The sequence below is a fragment of the Orcinus orca genome, chromosome 4 (assembly GCF_937001465.1).
Source record: "Orcinus orca chromosome 4, mOrcOrc1.1, whole genome shotgun sequence".
Classification (NCBI taxonomy): Eukaryota; Metazoa; Chordata; class Mammalia; order Artiodactyla; family Delphinidae; genus Orcinus; species Orcinus orca.
In genome coordinates this window covers 35323311-35340320 of record NC_064562.1, presented here as the reverse complement: position 1 = coordinate 35340320, position 17010 = coordinate 35323311, and the positions used below count along the sequence as shown (strand labels likewise).

Genomic DNA, 17010 nt, shown 5'->3' with positions numbered 1-17010 from the left:
TCCATGTTGCTGCAAATGGCATTATTTTGTTTTTTTATGGCTGAGTAATATTCCACTGTATACATGTACCACATCTTTATCTATATTGCCATAGATATATTAGAACCTTGCTTATCTTTCTATAATTTTATTGCCCTTTGCTGGTCATGTTCTTTTGTATAGTTATTTCTATCTATAGGTAAGGTATACTCTGATTTATTTTCCCAAGTACATATTTTATAATTATGGCATTTCCTTGCAAGGCCTACCATCAGTGGCCACTGCTATAGAAAATCAATTCGTAAGGCCAAATTTACACTCAAATTCAGAGATGATTGTATTTTCAAATAGAAGGATGGTCTTAATTTTTGTAATGAATTAAAAATTAATTCCTAAATGAGATGATCAATTCACATTGCTATACTTTTGATAGATTTTTCTCCCTCTCAAAGTATACACAACATGCTCTGGTGACAAGATCTGTGGAAACTGACTATGGTTAAAGAACAAGCAGAGTCAGTAAAATGCTTGTCTATTCAAGTTTGCAAATGTCCAGTTCCATCAATTTTCCTTCTTATGTGGAAAAATAGGCACGACTGATCACAAACTGCAGATTTTACCTGGGTATAAAACAAAATGCCAATCCTTTGGCACCAGTCTGTATACACACAAAAATGGCTAAAGTCTTCAGTTGTGTTTTTCTTCCACCAGCTTTGACAAACTGTACCCTGGCATTGTTGAAGCCACATTCATCATCAGACAACGAGGAAATGGCCAAGAGTTATGCCATTGTTGGGATATTGGAAAAAAAAAAAAAAACTATGCTGGCTGAAAATAAATTTGAGATTTTGCCATATGCTGTTAAAGCCAAAATCTTTTGCAAAATTTCTCAAATTGAAACCATTCCGCAATATTCACTCAACAAGTGTTTCATGGACAGTGTAAGTGGAATTGTTTTTTAGGCACCAAGACTACAAAGATTTCTAAATGCTTCCAGCCAAATTGAGCCAAGTAGCGGAATCAGGCGACAAAAATCACGGAGGCGACCCCCGAAGAAGGCAAGGAGGGGTAAGAGCCTTCGCGCTCTCCGGACCTTCCCTAGAACTGACTGCTGAGGTTGTCTGAAAAAAAAGTATTAAGATTCCAGAGAACAGAGTGCAAACAACCACAGCCCTAAACCAAAATATTTAAGGCTGAGAGTAAGGCAGAAAACGATATTATCTCAAGATTTCTGCAGAAGCTGCGATTCCGGCAGCTTCCGCCCCGCAGTCTCGAAGCTCCGCCCCACAGGCGGTCCCCGAGGAGAAAGGCCCGCCCTTTGGCCCCAGACTGCCTGCGGCCCACCAGCGCGCGTGCGCAGAGTCTTACGTCACATCCGGCGCCAGGACGCCCGATTCAGGAAGGGGCCGAGTAGTTGTGGCGGCGGTTTCTGTCCAGTTGGTTGGAGTTTCATCCTTGCTGGAGCGAGTGGGTAGACCGCGGCGTCATGGTCGAGGTAATGTGACACTTGGGTGCCCAGGGGCCATCTGTTCTGGATTATTTTTCTTTGGCGGCGGGCGTGAGGGATCGAGGGTGCTGGGAGTCAGGGGAGAGTAGCGGCTGCGAGGGGAGGCTGTTTGGCCGAGGCCGGGTAGTCTCTTAAGGTTTTTAGGGAGGCAGAGAAGCCGGATGAGAGCACAAGTTGGAGGTTCTGTCTGGGCGGGAAGCCTGAGATAATTCCTCCAGTTTTCATTTGGCCCTTGGGCGCTTGAGCTGGGCACTGTCCTCTGAGGCGGAGTTTCTGTCGATGTTCGACCAGTGGTACTCGCTGCCTGCTGGGTCGAGTCGGTGATTCTGTGTCTTACAAAACTGGCGGTCTTCTCTGGTCTTCATTTTTTGTCTTACTAAAGCTCTTCCCCGGGAAAACCTGCCATTCTTGAATTTTTGCATTTTCCGCTAGCTTGAACAACTATTAGCAAGCCTTGTTCGTTTTATCTCAAAATTCTTGACTCTTGTCCAGGCCCACTGCCATCACCTGAATTCAGACCACATCATCTTCCACCAACGCTGATGCATTAGCTCTTTTGTGGTCTCCTTGCTTCTGTTTCTGTCACCCTTCCCCCACCCCCAGTAAATTGATCAGTTTAAAACGTAGGATGTTCGAGCTTTTCTTGCTTAAGACCCTTTAGTGGTCCTATGTATCTAGAGCAAAAATGCAGACCGTTGCAATGGTATAAAAAAAACTTATCTGGATCTTGTCTATCCTTACAACCTCATCTTGCATCATCAACCCACCCTTTCACCAAACATACAGAGCTGTACTGCAGGTTCTGGCATTATTTCGGTTACCAAACGCCTTTGTATTTACATGGGCTTTTCTCTCTGCTTGGATTGTTCTTACCTCTATTTTGTGCAAGGCTAACTCCCTCTCTGCTTAACTGCCACCTCAGAGAGATCTTTCATTACCACCCTAAGGTCTTCTTCTGTCCTCGGTCTCAGCGCCCTGCTTGTTTCCTTCATAGCACTTATTAAAATGTGGAGTTACTTTGTTTGTTTTTATTTGCCTGTTTCCTCTTGAGCACAGGGACCGTGGCTGCCTTTCATCATTCTGTTGTTAGTTTCTAGCACAATACCTGCCACTCAATTAGTAGGAGTTCAGTAAATATTTATTGAGTAAATGACTAATCTCAGGCATCACTCAGCTGGTATACCTGGGGCTCTGGCCCAAGAGGAGCTTCTTCCTCTTCTCTGAACTTGACTCCTATAGCTTGCTACAGATAGCTGTGGTGAGTGGTACAAAGCTTTTTACATATTTAAACATGTAAAGTATATAACTAATTTCACTTTAATTTAGGTTATGGTATATATAATTTGTAGCTAGATATGTAATTATACTCCTTTGTTCTAGGAGGTACAGAAACATTCTGTGCACACACTTGTGTTCAGGTCATTGAAGAGAACCCATGACATGTTTGTGGCTGATAATGGAAAACCTGTGCCTTTGGATGAAGAGAGGTAGGGATAGTTCCTTTTCAATTGCTAGAATATTTCAACTTATAATATTGGGGGAAGAGAGGGGAAGGTTTAAAGATTAGTAAGTAATACTAACTCATAGGATATCTATTCAGTAATGAGTGGTGTTTGGGCATAATTTAAGCTGAGTTAACTTTATTTTTTTTGGCCTTATCTTTTACAGTAAAAGTCCCATTAATTAATTGCATTTTACAAATACCCAGTAATTAGGAGAGTCCCTTTTAGGCATTATATTTTATAATCAATCACTTTGTATGTGCTTTCAGCTTCCTGCTGCTCTCAGAGCCTTGCTGAGCTGAAATTGTACCTGGCCAGTACCTCTACTCCCATCTTTTCTCGTTAGTATGATGAAGATTTTTGAGTGGTGGCATATTTTTGGTTCTACATCTCCAGCTCCAGTCTGGGATTGCATTATGTGCAGTGTTCCTTCTTTGTCCTTTACCCTTCTTTAAAAATCTACCTAATTCCTCAAACAAGCATTTATATTTAATTTACCAAGTGGACTATCCTTAAAAGTAGCATAATAAGTGCATTTGTTTCTAAAATGCTGAGTTAAGTACTTGGATTAGTTTGAACTAATCTTTCTAGGTATATCCAGGAAAGGTTACTATAGAAGCTTTTACTGTATTTTTATATTTAGACATTTGAAGGAAAGTTTACTGACTTTGAGGTTTTTTTTAAAGGATATATTAGTTTCTATATATTTTAAAATGAGTTAGACCTTTGATAAATCAACATGAAAGTTTTTATATAATTGGTTAACAAACTAAACTATTAATGGATGCTATGTGGTAGATTGTGAACAAAAGTGTGGAAATGCACTTGGAAATTTTTTAAAATATTGTTTAACTTTAAAATCTTAATAGTAACTTTTTCTACATGATTAGGCAAACTTAAGCTACTTAAATACTTGTTTTCTGGATATCTGTGAATATATTTACATTGGTGAATATATTTAAAGTACTCAAAGATACATTTTTATGTTTATAATTTTTAAATAGTCACAAACGAAAAATGGCAATCAAGCTGCGTAATGAGTATGGTCCTGTGTTGCATATGCCTACTTCAAAAGAAAATCTTAAAGAGAAAGGCCCTCAGAATGCATCAGATTCATATGGACACAAACAATATCCTGCCAATCAAGGTGAGTATGGCATTGTCAGAAATGTCAGGATTTATATGTGAATTTTAAAAATAGAAAAATGAAATGTCTTATTAGTGCTTCTTCTGGAAGGACTTATTAGAGCCATACCCTATTTAACAGCTTGATTTCCTCATTGGAGTAGTGAGTGAGATTATTGGTTGGTGGATTTTTCCCTTATAGGAAATTAAAACAGTGGTATAATGATGGCAGAAATTCTTAGGATATGGAGATAGTCATAGTGGAGACTAAAGGAAAAATTCCTAACCTGTGGGGAATTTTTCTTTCATCTATCTGTTTTGGCTATAATTCAGAAAGATGATATTAAGTACTAAAATTGTAGTGAATAAAGATAATCCAAGATTCCACAGGAAAACCATTTGTTTGGAAGATAAACCTGAGTGGATTATTACTTGATAAGATGACCTCTCTACACACCATTGCTATATAGCAAATGTACAAGCTTTCTTGACACCACATCAGCAAATGATCAGAGAACTACCTGTGAACATGGTCTTCAGAAGGCAAAGCAAAACTGATCAACTTACCTTATTTCTGAGGCTTGGGCTTAGTTGGGAAAATTTGAGATATCCAGTTGATAATTTAATATTATTTAATTCATTAAAAGACGTGATACTTGTATATAAGATAATTTTGCCACAGATGAATTTTCTCTCTCTCTCTCTCCCTTTTTTTAATAGGACAAGAAGTTGAATATTTGGTGACAGGTACACATCCGTATCCACCAGGACCTGGTAAGTAGCTGTTATATTTGAAAATGTCTTATTGTCACTTATATTTCCATGACTGAGCCAATAATATGATTCCCATTGCCTGTAAAATATAAGATAAGCTCAATAACCAAGCATCCAGGCATAGCTGTTTAGATGATAATTAACTAAGTTTCACATGCATTCATTCAGCAAACATTCTTAATCACTTATTTTTTTTTAGGCACTGTGCTAAGAATTCAAAGACAATAAGACTGCTCCAGGCTAAGACAAGCTTATTACCTGGAAGTTTAGTCGGACACATAAATATCACGAAGCTTATAAAAGTGTTAGAAGTGTTAGTATAGAAGCAGGTATGATAGAAACATATCCTGGGTGTGTTGTATGTGAAGAGGAATTAGCACACAAATGGAGTGGCCAGTATAACAGGGTGGAGGACAAAAAGCTTAGTATATCCAGGTTCTAGTAATTTTAGAGGACGGAATTCACCATATTCAAGTATAGATGAATTGGTGCTTCTTGTTGTAGGAATTTACATTTACCCTTCGAAACATTCTGTTAGTATTTGGGGAACTGCTTAATTTTTATATTTGAAGGTAATATCCCAAGATAATAGAAATTTAACTTTACTATCTTGCGCTATGTTAATATTAAGCCGTTTTGATTAAATATATGAGACAAATTTGAGATATATGTTGTTGGGCAATATTTATTGTAAAAGAATTAGAAACAAAAGACCTACAAAATGTAACAAAAATTTTTGTAATATCACCACCTAGAGATAATCACCATTACCTTTTTGTTATGTTTTCCTCCACTATTTTATTGTAAATGCATGTAAATGGAAGCAAAGATAGATACTAAAAGGAGTTGATTTTTTTTTTATTTCAACAGGGGTTGCTTTAACAGCGGACACTAAGATCCAAAGAATGCCAAGTGAATCAGCTGCACAGTCCTTAGCTGTGGCATTACCTACTTCTCAAGCCAGGTAGGAGATACTATGCTTCTAAATAACAAAGATTTTGAAAGCATAGTTTACTGTTCACATTTTTTCTCATTTTTAAATTTGTTTCTTTGTAGTTACGTATTGTATGACATTTTCCTTTACCAGTGCTTACAAAAACTTAAAATATAGAGTCAGTCCTGCAGAACACCTGACTGGAGACATTAAGTACTTAGAATATGGTGTTTCTTTTGCCTCAGGGTTGATGCAAACCGTAGTGCACCTGCTGGAGGTGAATACCGACACCCTGGGGCTTCTGACCGGTCACAGCCTGCAGGGGCGGTAAGTTGTCTGTGTCAAATCACATCACACTGTGGGTTTCTAACTTTAACATGTTGCCTATTTCCATTTATTCCAAGATTCTTACCTTAAATATTAATAAATGAACATTTTCCTTGGACTTGTTCAAGTAAATAGCGGCCTGAGCTAGTTGCTAATATTTCATAGCCCTAAAATTTAAGTTGCTAGTGGATTGACAGAATAATTTAAAGTTCTGTTAATTCTGTGTCTACTTGCACGTTGGACATAACATATATTTTGATGAAGATAATGTGATGATGCTCTTTATTACCCACTATTAAAAATGCAAGCATGGTTATTCTATTAGTACGTGTTAGATATGAAAGTGTTTTTTTATTAAACTCTCATTTGGTTTGTACGGTTAGAGTTGAGTGCTATTAGTTGAGTGCTATTATTTCTGTGTATGTGTATCTGCATTTTCTTCTGCGTTTTTTTCCTGTGTATATAAATGTGTATCTTTTACAATCTTACAATCTTTACAGTCTTACAAATGAGCATTTAGAAATATATTATTTGTTTGTAAGTAAATGGCAGCTACTGTTGTTATTGGTGAAAGTAGTTATAGAAAGAATAACTGAAAACATGCAGTTTGCTTTATTATGCTGTTACTTGAAGTGAGTGCAGTCTTTACTTCCTCAGTTTATTATGCAGTTGCTTTGTGAAGTGAATGAATTTGTAGTCCTCCTACCAGGGTCTTTAGCCTCCATTCACAGCATCTGCCCAGGCTTTCTGCCTCCTTAGGATATAACATAGGCTTCTTGAGGGCAGTAACTTTACAAACTTTTTTTGGACCGGTGGATGCTATCAGTATATGGTTATATCAGCTAGTATACCCTTTAAGATAGTATTGAAATACTTTTGTGGGAGATAAATAGAAGGAACTTTCAGTTTCTCCTTTGTAGTATGAAATCAATAATGTTAAAATATGACAAAAGCAACGGCATTAATCCACATATATTTACTTAAATAATAATGGGAGCTTACATTTAGCATTTACTACTCTGTTACAGTCTTCATAATAACTGTATGAGATAGTTGCTGTTATTTCCATTTTACTAATGAGGCACAGAGGTTACATAATTTATACCCAAGGTCATTAGCTAGTAACGGACAGAGTTGGGTTTTGAACCCGTGCACAGTGATATGTGCTCTCAATGTTAAGGTTCTGCCTCTCTGAGATTTTTTAATTGTTTTTTAAAGTTAAAATTAACATACGGAAAATATAGTTCTGATTGGAAGTCTTAGACTCATTTTCTAGGTATGCAGATATTTTTCAGATATCTTTTTTTCTTTACTTAAGGAAAAAAACTTTCATAAATCCCTTTGACTTTCCATTTTTGAATTGATAACATGAAACATTAGGTAAGATATCTTTAATAATTTATTCCATATCTAGGTTGTTATGGACAGTGGCAATGCCAAGAACTCCGCACTGATGGCTAAAAAAGCCCCTACAATGCCGAAACCTCAGTGGCATCCACCGTGGAAACTCTACAGAGTGAGTGAATCTGTATATTATTCCACTACATGAAACATGATCACTGCTTTCCAGTTAAACAAGAGCCGAGGAATGGAATAAGGAGGAAACAGAGTGAATATGAGAGCTGGTAGAGTGATCTGAGGTGGGGTGGAGGGAGGGGCTTAGACAGTATCTTAAAAGATACTTTGGGAAGGAGACTTCATTAAATGGAAGCTATACTTGTATATTGTATAAGATACAGTATACAATATTGATAGAGGCTACTAAATGGAGAGCAGACAAAATAAATTTAGGAAAGTGTTCAAGGTGTTCTACGCGAAGGCCAAAGAGAAGATCCATACATCAGGACATTTCTGTGGCCCTACCAGTTATCTTTTTAATTATAGTAAATTGGAATGATTCAAAATGTACCAAATCTAAAATAAAATGTAAATAGTAGGAAACGTACAGCTAGACAAATTATCATACCTTAGAATAGACTTCCTTTTGGTGTATAGATCTAACAAATCTTTATATATATATGAATTTGGGTAACCACTACCGCAATTTGGATAATAGAAGTTCCATTGATTCAAAAACACCCCTGTGCTGTTTTCTTATAATCATATCCTTTCTCACCCCTGCCAACCATTCATCTTTTTTCGATCACTGTAGTTGTACTTTTCAGTTGTATCATATTTAACATAAGTGTGATGAGTTGAAATTGAATAAACTTTAGCTTCTGTGTAGTGAGCCTGCTCATTCTACCTTTTTAAATACAGGTGATCAGTGGGCATCTTGGCTGGGTTCGATGTATTGCTGTGGAACCTGGAAACCAGTGGTTTGTTACTGGATCTGCTGACAGAACTATAAAGGTAATAAGGAAGGAAGAAAAATGTAAACATGATTTTGTGTTTGCCGTGTAATTTTAATGTTTTATTTCATCTGGTGGGAATTGCTGTTCTAGTTCTCTGATTTCTTAGACCCGAGTGTGGAGTAAAATTTATTATCTATACCAGTTAAAAGTCCCAAATAGGGCTTCCCTGGTGGTGCATTGGTTAAGAATCCACCTGCCAATGCAGGGGACATCAGTTCAAGCCCTGGTCCGGGAAGATCCCACATGCTGTGGAGCAACTAAGTCTCTGTGCCACAACTACTGAGCCTGCGCTCTAGAGCCCACGAGCCACAACTACTGAGTCCGTGTGCCTAGAGCCCATGCTCTGCAACAAGAGAAGCCACCGCAGTGAGAAGCCCGTGCACCACAATGAAGAGTAGCGCCTGCTCACCACAACTAGAGAAAGCCAGCGTGCAGCAATGAAGATTCAATGCAGCCAAAAATAAATAAAATAAATAAATTAAAAAAAAAGTCTCAAATAAATATCTGTTTGAAAAGTGGTATTTAAGCAACAGTTTTTTTTCCAAACAGTACGTGCTGACTGTTTACAACTAATTTCTTCATATTTTTTTCTCCTTCTGGTTACAAAATTAAAGCATGCTTATCTATAAAAAATGTGGAAAATGTAAAGGAGTATAAAAGAATATAGACCCAGGGCTTCCCTGGTGGCGCAGTGATTAAGAGTCCGCCTGCCATTGCAGGGGACCTGGGTTCGAGCCCTGGTCTGGGAAGATCCCACATGCCACAGAGCAACTAAGCCCCTGCGCTACAACAAAGAGTAGCTCCCACTCGCTGCAACTAGAGAAAGCCTGCGTGCAGCAATGAAGACCCAACGCAGCCAAAAAGAAAGAAAGAAAAGAAAAAGAATATAGACCCATGCATAATCCTACCACTGTCATATTTGAATTTTCTTTTTAACATTTATTTCTGTGTATGTGTATCTGCATTTTCTTCTGCGTTTTTTTCCTGTGTATATAAATGTGTATCTTTTAAAAATCATGTTTGATATGTAATTTTGTTCCCAGCTTTTTTTCAGTTAATATTGTGTCAAAGGCATATTCCTGTCAAAAACTGAACATCTTTTTTTAAAAATTTATTTTAAGTATAGTTGATTTACAATATGTTAATTGCTACTGTACAGCAAAGTGATTCAGTTATGCATATATATACATTCTTTCTCATATTCTTTTCCATTATGGTTTATCACAGGTATTGAATATAGTTCCCTGTGCTATACAGTAGGACCTTGTTACATATTCATTCTATGTATTATGGTTTGCATCTGCTAATCCCAAACTCCTATCTTTTCCTCTCCTGAACATGTTTTTAAATGTTTCCATAGTATTATGTCATTTAGATATTCTATAATCTATTTTCCTTCTGTTAGGCATTAAAGTTTTTTTAGTTTCCTGATTTTTCACTAACATAAGTAATGCTGTAGTTAATATGTGCCTAAAGCTTTTTCTGTATTTTAAAGTGTTTTGTTATGATAGTTTCCCAGAAAAAAGTATTAAAGGTCAGGCATTCTTGAAGTTGACACCCAAAGTTAAAAATTATTTTCCAAAATGGGTGAATTGATACTTGCAGCATGTGAGAGGATCCTTTTCAGCACATTGCTTGTGTTTTTTAAAAAATATTTACTATTGTGATAAGCAGAAGTGAATATCTAATCTTTCAAAAACTGTGTATAAAATTTATAGTGATGTTGAAGTTTTTGATACCTTTATTTGCTACTTTTAGGTTTTTTTTTTAAGTTGATGCCATCCTTGACTAATTTAATACCTCAGTATTCATACTTTTACTATCAGTGATATACTTTATATATTAAGAATATTAACTTTTTGTCATCTGTGCAAATATTTTCCCAGTTTGATCATGCCCTTTAATTCTCTTTTCCCTGATTTTATTTTTGTTGATGGGGTCATTTTGCAAACTTTTATATATTTTTATCTTTCACTTTTTGAAGACAATTTTAACATCAAGATTCTAAAAATTTGCTTTGGAATAATAAAGAAGAAAAACTAAATATTTTTTGATTGCAGATCTGGGACTTGGCTAGTGGCAAGTTAAAACTGTCATTAACTGGGCACATCAGTACGGTGCGTGGTGTGATAGTGAGCACGAGGAGCCCGTACCTGTTCTCCTGTGGAGAAGACAAACAAGTCAAATGCTGGGATCTTGAGTATAATAAGGTAAGCATGAAGTTAAGGATTGGAGACATTATGGGCCCCTGTTTATCTTCCTAATTGTAGAGATTTTAACTTTCTTTCTTATTTTTTAGGTTATAAGGCACTATCATGGACATCTGAGTGCAGTGTATGGTTTAGATCTGCACCCAACAATCGATGTGCTGGTGACCTGTAGCCGAGACTCAACTGCACGGGTAAATGGAATAGAGCTGATCTGTACATATATTGCATCTTACAGTATGCTTATTTGGTCCTAAAGTCATGTATTTTTTGATAGAGTATTTAAAGATAGTTGCCTTGACCCATCAATGCCCTACCTAGTCTTCATCTTCTGAGTTCTGTGGCCCCACTATGTCTATAATTGGGAGGCCCCGCCCCTGATATGCGACCTCTCACATGCCAGTCTATCACCACAGCTGTGGTCCATTAGCTGTTTCATTCAGTAGCCCCATTATACCCATTCTAGTCAATAGGTCCCCTGATCTTGTAGCTTTTTTCCCCACTGGCTGCCTCCTATATACATTCCCCAGCCAGCTTACAGGTGATTATTTCATTTACTCACTTTCTTCATTATATTCAAGGCAGGCACACAAAGTTGTCGAGTAGATTCCCAGGCTTGCATTGATCTAGTTACCTGCCTGAGATATGAATACCTGTTCTCTTTGATGGTATGTCTGTTGTGTTTTGATAGATTTGGGATGTGAGAACTAAAGCCAGTGTACACACGTTATCTGGACATACTAATGCGGTGGCTACAGTGAGGTGTCAAGCTGCGGAACCACAAATTATTACTGGTACGATCGATACTTTTCAAGTTTACAGTATATTCATATCAGAGTGCATTATGATTATATACTTTTCATATTTACTATGACTCTTGCTTTGTGTTGTATATACAGTGTTTCTGTGTGCACTTGAAATTTTTTGTGGTAACATTTCATCCCATTGTTTTTATCTCATACTTTTTACATATCATAGGATCTTTGTATCAGGTAATGTCTGACTAGAAAATAGTGCTATTAGATACAACTAAGCATTGTTTTATAGTATCAGAATTACCGGTCTAGGAAATTAAAGTTAGAAGACAAAATACTCTCAGACTTTTAGAGCTGGTTTGAGTCTTGTTTTGCTTAAAATATGGTTAATATCATTGAATCTTCAAGACTAGAAAATAATTCCTTCCCGTGTGTTTCATTAACTAAATGATTATTAGAGTTTTTTCCTTCCTCTCCACTAGGGGATGACATCATGTATTTGTTTTATTTGTTATTCACATTTGTTCTAGTTACTCAGATGACAGTGCAACAAGCGTTTATTACATTCTTTTAAGAATTAAACTTAAAATCAACCAAATATTTTGGAACTATAGAAAACACTTAGCCAAGGGTTAATATGACTTTTATTTCATATATATATGTCTGTGGAGGAATGCTTCCAATTTTATTATATTTAACTTTCACATTCTTTTTTTCTGATTTGTGTGTATCTTGGGGATGTGTGTGTATTCTCCTTACAGGAAGCCATGACACTACAATACGATTATGGGATTTGGTGGCTGGAAAAACAAGAGTCACATTAACAAATCACAAAAAATCAGTCAGGGCTGTGGTTTTACATCCAAGACAGTAAGTATGTTTTCCTAAGTAGCTTCTCTTCTTTCTTCAGTTCTTAGTATAATACAGAAATACCAATATGAATACTACTTTGGTAGTCATTTAGCCACTGTCATTTTTTCACCTGTGCCACATATGAACATGCATTTCTTTTATTTTCCTTGCGTAGTATTTTGCTTCATGGCCTCTATAAGACAAGGAAAGCTTTCTGCATGGTGAAAATGATGTCAAATGAGATAACACGAATAAATCATGGTTAAAAGTTGTATGTCATAATCGAAGCTAATAGTAGCTATATTTAATGTTTTAGACATAAATATTATTAGGCACTGAGCTATACATAGAATAGTTAATTCTTAAGGAGGAAGTTAATATGATCGGAAAAAATAGTAGTAATCATGAACATTATAGTCAGAGTATCCCAAGAGATGGAGCATAATATCACAACCTGTTGTCTATGAAACTATATCACCTGGCACTTTCTGGTCACAAGTCATATCTTGCCTCTCCTCCTCTCTTTCCCACTCTCCCTTACCTTTATTTTCACTCTTGTCCTTCCTCCCTTTCCCTGTCTTCCTCATTCCCTTTATTCCTCCCCCTCCCTTTCTCTCTTCCTCTTGCCTCTATTTCTTTCATTTTGTCCCTTTCTTCTTGTTCTGTCTCTCTCTCCTCTCTCTCTGGCTTTCTCTCTTGCTTTCTTGAAAATAGTTACATCACCCCTTGCCCATTATGTGAGTTTAGGGGTTTGTATGTTTATTGCTTTAGCTTAGTGTAGAGCATCGGGGAAATGAGAGGAAAATAAAACTTCAACCTAGGACTTAACGTACATTTAAAATAATTTAAAAATCTGATTTAACTTGGAACAAATATCTTGATATTTTTATCTCTTGGTATGATGATAATATTTTGCTAAAACTGCATAGATCCTGACTACACATGCAAAATACAACCATAATCAGATTTTATAAAATCCACCATTGTATTTAACTTGGTTTACTTTATAATTAATTCTTTATCTCATTTCAGTTACACATTTGCGTCTGGTTCTCCAGATAACATAAAACAGTGGAAATTCCCCGATGGAAGTTTCATTCAAAATCTTTCTGGTCACAATGCTATTATTAATACACTGACAGTAAATTCTGATGGAGTGCTTGTATCTGGAGGTAAAATAAGATTTTTATGATACATATGTTTTAGTCTGTCATTTTTTTCTTTTAGTGAGTAAAATTTCTAAGTCATCACACCTAAGTATTATAGCAGAACTTGCCTGTTTTAACGTTTGTTTGAATGTTCACGTGTGTTCATGCATATTCATAATGCACGTAGCATATTTCATAGTTTAGCTCTCTTTAAGTTACCACATTGATAAATCTAAGTTAGGGGTTTATGCCAGAAATCGCCTAAAGTTTGGTTGTGTGTTCTGGAGTTGAATGTCGTTTTGTGGTGCTTTTTGAGATCTATAATAAGTTCTGAATTAAGTACAAATGAAAGTAGACAAACTGATATTAAGAGGAGATTGAGTGCCTGCATCTTATATATCTTTGTAGTAGTGACTGCAGTTACTACTGTGGTGCTTAATAAACATTTGTCAAGCTGAACTGTTGAGAGGACACCAGGTTTAACTATATCTTTCCCTTTAAGCTGACAATGGCACTATGCATCTTTGGGACTGGAGAACTGGCTACAATTTCCAGAGAGTTCATGCAGCAGTGCAGCCTGGGTCTTTGGACAGTGAGTCAGGAATATTTGCTTGTGCTTTTGATCAGTCTGAAAGTCGGTTATTAACAGCTGAAGCTGATAAAACCATTAAAGTGTACAGAGAGGATGATACAGCGGTAAGATTTCTGTTTCATATACATTGTAAAGTATAATAAAATCAGCCATGCGAATTTTGCAAGCGTTTTCTCATTTTAAAGTTACTGAAATTATCAGAAGGGAAAGTAATCTTCATAATATTAAAGTATTTGTCATCTTGAATAGTGTCTGCTCATAGATTTCCTTATTGGTTTCATTGATGACAGCAAATCAATAGTTTTGATTTTATCTCAACGTTCCTTATTAGAGTTATTGGGAAAATCTTACACTAAGAATCACAGCAAATAAGTTGATTACTATGCAAATTAATTCTAGAATCATAAGCTTTGGTGTTATTAGAATGTCTAAATAGCAATTTTATTTAAAATGAAAAACCGTAAACTGAATTTGTAGCAAATGCATTCATCCTTTATTAGATTCAGATAATGCCAAAAGTTTGTCACTTATCTTAAAATTGTTAAAGAACTGCTAAATACATAATGCCAAGTAATATAATTTTGAATAAGTGCCATATTTTTGTTAGAAAGGAACCTATTAAATATGAAGCAGGCCAGAAATACTTTGTTTTAACTTACTTACTTTTCTATTTTTAGACAGAAGAAACTCATCCAGTCAGCTGGAAGCCAGAAATTATCAAGAGAAAGAGATTTTAATGTGGCGTTGTCTTCATGGTGGTTCCAGTTTTGTTTGTTTTTTTTTTAGCTTGGTGTTGATGGGCATATCCAGTCATTTGTGCTCTAGCTAGTAATATAAAGCAAAAACTCACATGCTTGAATCATTGCTTTTTCATATTTTACAATGAACTGTCCTCTCCCCATGTTTTTATTTCTAAAATAAACAGTTTGAGATCCTAGGAGGTAAGATGCAGATATCAAGCATATGTGGGTTTGTTGAACATAACTATCCTAAAGATAGAATGATTTATCACTTTTATTAAAACACACGTTTTTTTTTTTTAACTTACAGAACTGCTTACTGTAGTAGGACATGTTTTGAGGGGAGCAGTCTTTCTTTTTAATCCTTTAAAAACTGGTGTCTGTGACTGATAATTTGGGATTAAAGGATTTGAAGCGTTAACTTCTGTATGTTTATTCCACATACAGTTTTTGAGTGCGTGTTCTGTAAAGTTCTGCACTAGATACTGTTCAGGAAGTAGACAGATGAGATGTGTCTGTCTTTTCAGACAGGGGTCCCCAACCCCTGGGCCACGGACCAGTACAGGTCCGTGGCCTGTTAGGAACCAGGCTGCACAGCAGGAGGTGAGCGGCGGGCAAGCGAGTGAAGCTTCATGTGTATTTACAGCCACTCCCTGTCACTGGCATTACCGCCTGAGCTCCACCTCCGGTCAGATCAGCGGCGGCATTAGATTCTCATAGGAGTGCGAACTCTACCGTGAACTGCGCGTACAAGGGATCTAGGTTGCGCGCTATGAGAATCTAATGCCTGATGATCTGAGGTGGAGCTGAGGGGGAGATGCTAGTACTGGGGAGCGGCTGCAAATACAGTTTATCATTAGCGGAGAGGTTTGACTGCACAGAGACCATAATAAATCAATTGCTTGCAGACTTGTATCAAAACCCTATCAGTGAGTGTCAAGTGAAAACAGGCTCAGGGTTCCCACTGATTCTGCATTATGGTGACTTGTATAATTATTATATATTACAATGTAGTAATAATAGAAATAAAGTACACAATAAATGTAATGCGCTTGAATCATCCCAAAACTATCCTTCTGACCCCATCCCCAGTCCGTGGAAAAATTGTCTTCCTTGAAACTGGTCCCTGGTGCCAAAAATGTTGGAGACCACTGCTTTAAGACTTCCACTTTAGTAGCTTATTAGAGAAATGCTGTTATAGAGGTACCAGCGAAAAGCCAGGACAACACAGAGGAAAAGCCCATTTATTTTCCCTGAGGAGGATTATGGAAGACTTCTTAAGAGTCAGCGGTGTTTGAGCTGAGCCTTGAAAGAGGTCAGAGAAGAAAAAGGGTACTCTAAGATGAGGTGTGAAGTGACAGGCCAGACATGTGAGAGGTGTGTGTCCCAGGAGTACAGAGTTGTCTGCTGCAGTTGAATGAGAACAGCTGGTGGTGGCAGGGAAAGCTTATGTTTTGAGTTTCAATTGTATTCCACAAGCAGTAGGTTACCAATATAGGTATCAAACCCTGGAGAAATAACTGGAGATACCAATGGACGTATTTGAAGCTATAGCAAGGGCTGCAGTCTCTTGTGAAGACTTCATAGAAAAGTGTTACTTAGGTTTCTGATGCCTGTGCCTCTTTCTAGCATATACCGAGTTTTACAAACCCTGTCCTTAGGATCCTGATTCCCTATCAGGCAAGAAAATTTGTCACACTTCACTTTCTACAGTTAGAAAACAAAATTACAGGAACAATCAGTTTAAAATTTGTTTCAAATTAAATTATACCATAATTTTGAATAAGCATTTCCAAATATACATAAACCATCTTGCATGCTGTAGGTGGGAGTGTAGTTGTTAACAACCTTTGGGAGGGTAGTTTTCCAGAGTATATTGAAGATGCTTGGAATCTTTGGCTAACTCCTGATTAGAAATGAAATTACTAGGAAACTGCCTAATGGGAATAATCTGACAACTGTACACAGCATACTTATTTCACCTTTGTGTTTAACTAAAACTAGCCCATATGTCCTAACAATAAGGGACTGGTATAATAGATTATGGTATCTTCATGCAGTTTCCATTAAGAGTAAGAAATATCTCTGGAATAATAAGATGTCCAAATTTTACCCTTATATATAAAAGGAAGCTGTGCAAGCTTTTTTTTTTTTGGTAGAGTAACTTGTTAATGCTCTAAAAAATACTGGAGAAGTAACACCACATTGTTATCA

At 36.7% G+C, this 17010-nt stretch overlaps 1 protein-coding gene across 2 annotated transcripts; it reads left to right on the top strand.

Moving 5' to 3' along the window:
* Positions 1-1338: 1338 nt before the first annotated feature.
* PLRG1 (pleiotropic regulator 1) lies at positions 1339-15217 on the top strand. 2 transcript variants are annotated; one of them, XM_004263646.3, is made up of 15 exons: positions 1339-1474; positions 2867-2973; positions 3993-4135; positions 4834-4887; positions 5758-5851; positions 6067-6148; positions 7563-7664; positions 8408-8500; positions 10563-10712; positions 10802-10903; positions 11401-11503; positions 12226-12334; positions 13349-13488; positions 13967-14160; positions 14734-15217. In XM_004263646.3, the coding sequence occupies exons 1-15, from the start codon at positions 1466-1468 to the stop codon at positions 14791-14793; spliced, it is 1542 nt and encodes a 513-aa protein (XP_004263694.1). In that variant the 5' UTR covers positions 1339-1465; the 3' UTR covers positions 14794-15217. The 2 variants fall into 2 exon arrangements, with proteins under 2 accessions (XP_004263694.1, XP_033259545.1); XM_033403654.1 differs by lacking the exon at positions 1339-1474 and adding an exon at positions 3258-3329.
* Positions 15218-17010: the final 1793 nt, after the last annotated feature.

What these genes read in the sequence shown, in the direction of transcription:
- PLRG1 (XM_004263646.3), top strand. An exon ending in GCCGAGACTCAACTGCACGG is followed by an intron (nt 10,904 to 11,400) that starts GTAAATGGAATA and finishes GTGTTTTGATAG; the next exon opens with ATTTGGGATGTGAGAACTAA. An exon ending in GGAACCACAAATTATTACTG is followed by an intron (nt 11,504 to 12,225) that starts GTACGATCGATA and finishes TTCTCCTTACAG; the next exon opens with GAAGCCATGACACTACAATA.